Here is a 6806-nt window from a genome sequence, read left to right as displayed (position 1 = left end):
CTGTGATGAATTGAAGATTTTGTTTTTCTAAATCAGTACGTCATCTACCATTCGGCTAGGCTACAAATAATCTTGATGTTGTTTTTGGATAGACTTTTACTTCTGCTCTCGAATATGTACAATAATATATAGCAAGACCTCTTCTAATTCGAACGCCATACCGCTCTCTTTTTCACTTGTCACGCCAGTTACTAAATTTTCATAATGATCATTTTTCGATATCTTTCATGAGAAAAAAGGAAATAGCGAAAAACAATTTTTTCTCCCCAAATTTTTGTTTTTTTATAAATATCTCGATAAAGATGATCGGTACGTGAAAAATGTATAGGATCTTAATTGTAGATCGTACAAAGGGCAACATAAAAGTATTACATAAAAATTTTTGTATCTCAATGGGAAGTTATTTTGACCGACAATTTGAACTTAAGCTTTTCTAGACTCCCCATGTAATATCCAAAAGTTGGTTTTCGCGGTTCATTTGCATTTCCAAATGTATATAATGACTGGACTAAAATGTCGAGTAGGTATCATATGCATTTGTTATTTGTGTTTTTGTACAACAGCAATTGGAATCTGAATGAACTGTATTAGAAGACAAATTTGAAAGAAGTTGTTTTTTCATTGGTTGAAGTTGGCATCAATTAAATGCCAACCTACTAAAAAAATCTTGGACTCCCTTGTGGCTCAATTGAACATCAACAAGTTTTTTTCGTTGATGCTGAAATTAATGGCTTCTTACTAAATAAGGATGCCTAAATGGAACTGAACCTTTTATTGATGATGAAATAATGAGATAAGTAATATAATAATGTGAGGGGGAAAGTGAAGAAAAATCTCATATTGAACCAGTAGCACGCATTTCCAATTCATGCAAGGTGTCTGCCTTAAATACATGTCTTGCATAGGCTGACCAATTGAATATATATTTGTTAAAAAAATACTTCTACATAACTTATTAGAAAATCTTTGATTTTTATTAGTCACTAAATACCTCCCGATAAACTAAAATATTGGATTTCTTTGAGTCCAATACATGTAAAGTTTACAGATGAATATATATCAAAAATCACTATACTATTAGTTTTATTTATTGAGGTGTACCCTATAGAATTTCTGTAATATAATCCAAACTCTGTACGAATTCGAATGGGAGTAAATTTTGGGATTTAAGAGGTCCTGCTTTAGACCGATTCTCAAAGAGACATTTGGTGCATGTAATCACAAATATCTCAATTATATATTGTGAATATCCTTAAAATCCAGTATTGGAAAAAACATAATAACATGTAGAACTAATATGCTTTTAATTTTTAAACAATACGCAAAACATGGAAAACGGAAAACGCAAGATAATCAACATTTCAAATTTTTCTAAAGTTGGATATAATAAGATTGGAATAGAAGAATATTGATCATCCAAAATAAATTCTAAATTTGACCTAATCTTGAATAAAAACCCAAATTTATAAAATTCAGAACAATGGCAAATAGTAAATTGACAAATACATTATATGCTCTTTATTCAATTTGCTCAAATTATAGACAGCTAGTCATTTTAGAATTGTTTTATTTGTATGTATTTGTTTATAAAGAAAACTCCGTTCTACATCTACAATCAAACGTATATGTATCGCCCTCGGGATGCACTCGAAGCTCGTATCATTTGAGATCACAGAACACAATGTTTCATTTCTATACAATCAATAAATATGTTACCAGAGCTTTATTAAGGCTAGCTCGATAATATATTTGAAAATATGGTGGAAAAAATTCAATTAATAAGTTACAAGTTTTTTGTGAGGCGGTTCTTTCTTATATATCCATGGAAGACTTCGTATAGGAGGACGTGAAGAAGTTGTCGATGCCAATTCATGCTCGTGATAAAGGAATGGAAAAAGCAAATAAACGCCTTAGACGATACAAATAAAGGTGCATGAGGTGGAATTATAATGATATTAAAAATAAACAGGGCACACAGTAATAACCGTTTCTTTTCGGGAGCTAGTTAAGTCAAATGGCTATCGTTGATGGAAAACTAAATTCAACAGAAAATAGGTAAAAAAGAACGTTAATCGTATGCTACGAAAACTCGCAGAAAAATAAAAAAGGAAGAAAATATACTTACCTCCGAGAACACCGTGGATAATAGTCTCTCTTCTACCATATTCATTTATCCATATTGATGTTTACTTTATCCAATAATAAATTATTATTATATTCGGCTAGTGTTATATTCAAAGAAATATTATACCGGTATAATGCTGAATAGCATTTTTTTATTTCATATGCACTCATTACATATATTTCTATCTATCTACGATTTGTCTGGGCTGTCAATTACAACAGAATTACTAGAGCAATAAATATCTCATGAGATAAGGCCAGACCTAGTATCTGGTGAACTGTTAAAATGATTAGATAACGAAGGTATGAAGAGGCTTCAAATGCTTCCCAACAAAATGCGTCACATCTTTTTTCATCCCATTGCTAGAACGGAACAACGTAACAAGATGCGTAGACCACAGATTAATTAGCTTGAAGAGTCATACTCTGAAATAATTTCTGAAAATTATTCACTACAGAATTTCCATAAAATGCGGAGGCGTTATTGGTTCGTCTCAATTTGAAGGGGCCTTGGTACGCGAGAGACACTAGCTGCAACGCAAGTACTGGTTTAGAACTGCTATGACCAGAGGAAAGATGTAGTTATGTGTTTTATATATTATGAAAATGCTTGTAACAATGTTCAACACCATAAACTCGTTCAAGTACTGGAGCGACTTGACAGAGACTACGAACTTTCACAGGACCAGAAAATCCCTAGAGTTGTTTGGCAGGGATGTATCCTCTTCACACTTCTGTTTAACCTTTATTCGGAAAATATCAAAGTAAATGGCCCATTGATCCAAATTATATGATATAAAGATGACACAGTTCTGATAGCAGATAACATGAATGATCTCCAAAGGCTATTGGACATAATTGGAATATTAAGTCGGCTTATGAGAATTAATATCGACATAAAGAAAGACAAAATTCCTAGTGATCACCCGCAAATAAGATTCGTTCCAGAATGTAAAACTATCATAAAAAAACGAAGAGACTGAACGGGTAACAAAATTTAACTATTTGGGAACTTCGTTATGTGAAGAATGGTCATCAGACGTGAAGAAAAAGCAAGAATTTCATTCATGAAATTTGAAAACGAGTTTACGAGCTCTGACTTTGACCCCAACCCCACAATAAGATTCACAAAATTCTATGTGCTGTTGTACGGTATGGAAGGCTGTACTATAAAATGTGGATCTACCCCAGAGTTTTAAGAGTTCCCTGGACGGCAAGAAAACCAGAAATTGTGAGGAGAATAGGAAGAGAACGGGAATGATTGAGCACGATAAGACGTGTTTAACCATTTAATGTATATATTTAAATTATGTTGAGTGCGCTACTGAACTTGGCACATGCGCCTACCTAGAGTAACCGGGCTTGCGCCGAAGAAGACAGATATAAATCATCAAGGAGCCACGAGACCAGCAGCGCTTTTTGGATCCGCAAGAATAATGAATTCGATAAATCCGCCAAACTGGATATTCTCTTAGGCGCGGGTGTCTTTTGGGATATTTTAGCGGATGGGCAATTTAAGCTCGGCGACGGTAAACCGATACTTCAGAAAACATTATTTGGATGGGTCATATCGGGACCCATATATCAAAATTGTTCAATTCAAAATAACAGTAGCAATACCATATCATGTAATTTAATCACAACTACGCTTGAAAACGCAATTGAGAAATTTTGGAAAATCGAGGAATACCAAGACGATAACAAAACCAAACGGACGATCGAAGAAAAACAATGCGAAGAACATTTCCTAAAAACAATTCAGCGGACCGAAACTGGCAGATTTCGTGCAACGTTGCCAGTTCGCGAAGGTGTAGGCGATTTGGGGAATTCGAAGATGAATGCGATTAAAAGGTTTCACAAATTAGAAAGTAAACTGATCAATGACACAGTCATGCGTCAACAATATTCGGAGTTCATGAGGGAATATGAAAAACTCGGGCACATGACCAAGGTGCCGACATGGGCAACGGAAATGGATGGAAAGGGAGTTTTTTACCTACCACATCATGGTGTCGTGAAGGATAGTGCAACCACTAAACTACGAGTGGTGTTCGATGCATCCGCCAAAACAGGAAACGGTATTTCGTTGAATGATACGCTCATGGTGGATCCTACAATACAGGAAGATCTTTTTGCTATCATCATTCGTTTTAGACAACACAATGTAGCAATGGTAGCGGACATAAAGAAGATGTACCGGCAGGTGGAAATTGTAGAAGAGCAACGTGATTTACAGCGAATTATGTGGCGTTCGGATCCAAACCTGCCTCTAGAAGTCTACACATTAAACACCGTAACATACGGCACAGCTCCAGCTTCATTCATTGCTATACGATGCTTGCACCAACTCGCTTTAGAAAACAGTAAAAAGTACCCAGTAGCATCACAAGTAATAACTCGCGATTTTTATGTTGATGACCTCATCACTGGTACAGACACCATTGAAAATGCACAAATTTTGAGGCAAAACATCACCAACATTTTAGAAAGTGGATCCTTTCCTCTTCGGAAGTGGAAAACTAACAAACCAAACATTTTCAACGATATTAACAACATTTCAGATCTACCAGATCATTATCTATCAACCGATGACCAATCAAAAACTTTAGGGCTTGTCTGGAACTCTCAATCAGACACGCTACATTTCAGCACAGATTCAATACAAATTGAAAATAACAATTTCACAAAACGCGACATACTCTCCGTAATTGCTCAGTTATTCGATCCATTGGGCTTGGTCGGTCCAGTAATTGTTAAAGCCAAAGTTATCATGCAAAAACTTTGGCAGCACAAAGTAGATTGGGATCAAATTGCTCCTTCACCAATAATCTCAGAGTTTATTCATTTACAAAAGGAATTACCTATTTTGGCTACAATTAAAATTCCTAGACAAATAACAGTTCCCAAAGCCAATGTTATTGAAATTCACACTTTCAGCGATGCATCTACTATCGCGTATGGTGCGTGTTCATACCTACGAACTGTAGATAACTCCGGACAATGCTCTGTACGTTTAATTTGTGCTAAATCAAGAGTAGCACCTTTAAAGGTTGTCACGTTGCCACGCTTGGAGCTAAACGCAGCTTTATTAGCAACGAATCTGACAGCTAAGCTCATGGAGGCTTTTACTTGTCATATATCTAACATTTTTTATTATACTGATTCAATCATCGTTTTATCGTGGTTAAATACGGAACCCGCACTTTTAAAAACATTTGTAGCAAACCGCGTAGCGGACATACAAGGAAAATCCAAAATCGAAAATTGGCAACATGTAAAATCCGAACATAACGCGGCTGACATCATCTCGAGGGGATCACTACCCAGTCAGCTGCTCGAATGCGACATGTGGTGGAACGGGCCATTCTTTCTAAGCAATCCTAATCAACCGGTCACGAATAATAATTTTTTACCACTCAATGAATTACCAGAGGTAAAAAATTCCACGTTAACACAAAATGTAATTATAGCTGATAGTAAAATATTCGAGAGATATTCTAATTTCGACAAATTAAACAGAGTCATAGCGTGGATTTTACGATTTAAAGGTAACACATTACGTGCAAAACATGATAGAATATACGGTACAAAACTCACAGTGCACGAATTAAAACTGGCAAAGAAAGCATTATAAGGGCAACGCAATCAGTGCATTTTGCGGAAGAAATAAAATGTTTAATTAAAAATAAACCGCTAAACGCTCATTCAAAATTGTTAACTTTAAACCCATTTTTAGATAGCGATCATTTATTGCGGGTAGGGGGGAGAATTATCAATTCAAACTTTTCATTTGATAAAAAATTCCCTTACGTCCTACCTCATAATGGTCACGTCACGCGCCTTCTAATCGAAAGAGAGCATACATTATTATTACACGCTGGTGCTCAAGCAACTTTGGCCTCTTTCAGAAACAACTTTTGGCCATTGCGGGGTAAACAAATTGTCAAAAAGATTTTGCATCAATGTATAACTTGCTTTCGAGTAAAGCCTCGCTCTTACAATGAAAAAATGGGAAACTTACCTAGCGTACGCTTCGCACAAGCCAGACCGTTTTTAAGCAGTGGCGTCGATTACGCGGGGCCATTTTCGGTCAAGGAAGTTAAGCACAGAAATAGAAAATTTATAAAGGCATATTTGTGTATTTTTATTTGCATGACTACCAAGGCTTTGCATTTAGAGGTAGCAACTGATTTAACTGCAAACTCGTTTCTAAACGTCCTCAAAAGATTTGTTTCACGGCGCGGTCTATGCAGTGATATATATTCTGACAATGGGGGATGTTTCGTTGGAGCAAACAATGATTTGCGATTGTTCCTAAAAACATTAGAACAAGACAATTCATTTTCTACATTTTGTGACACACAAGGAATTCGGTGGCATTTTAACCCTGCGAACAGCCCGCATATGGGTGGTTTGTGGGAATCGGCTGTGAAATCGGCCAAATATCATCTAAAAAGAGTGATAGGTCAAAACTGCTTGTCTTTGGAAGATTTTAACACCCTATGCCTCTTTTAATTCTAGACCTCTCATCCCATTAACCGATGATCCCAACGACCTTTGTCCTTTAACTCCCAGTCACTTTTTAATTGGCGACGTGTTGAAGGCCATACCTCAATCAAACGTTCAGCAAATACCAGTTAACAGGCTATCAACGTATCATACACTGCAGCAAATGTATCAAC

General features: G+C 36.0%; 1 protein-coding gene across 1 annotated transcript; it reads left to right on the top strand.

Moving 5' to 3' along the window:
* Positions 1 to 3298: 3298 nt before the first annotated feature.
* LOC130441273 (uncharacterized) lies at positions 3299 to 5758 on the top strand. The gene is made up of 2 exons (XM_056774873.1): positions 3299 to 3355; positions 3476 to 5758. The coding sequence occupies exons 1-2, from the start codon at positions 3299 to 3301 to the stop codon at positions 5756 to 5758; spliced, it is 2340 nt and encodes a 779-aa protein (XP_056630851.1).
* Positions 5759 to 6806: the final 1048 nt, after the last annotated feature.

This window comes from Diorhabda sublineata, chromosome 3, assembly GCF_026230105.1.
Source record: "Diorhabda sublineata isolate icDioSubl1.1 chromosome 3, icDioSubl1.1, whole genome shotgun sequence".
Taxonomy (NCBI): Eukaryota; Metazoa; Arthropoda; class Insecta; order Coleoptera; family Chrysomelidae; genus Diorhabda; species Diorhabda sublineata.
This window is presented reverse-complemented; position numbering and strand designations above follow the sequence as displayed.

What these genes read in the sequence shown, in the direction of transcription:
- LOC130441273 (XM_056774873.1), top strand. Translation starts at nt 3,299, where the DNA reads ATGTGGATCTACCCCAGAGTTTTAAGAGTTCCCTGGACGGCAAGAAAA. An exon ending in CGGCAAGAAAACCAGAAATT is followed by an intron (nt 3,356 to 3,475) that starts GTGAGGAGAATA and finishes GCGCCTACCTAG; the next exon opens with AGTAACCGGGCTTGCGCCGA.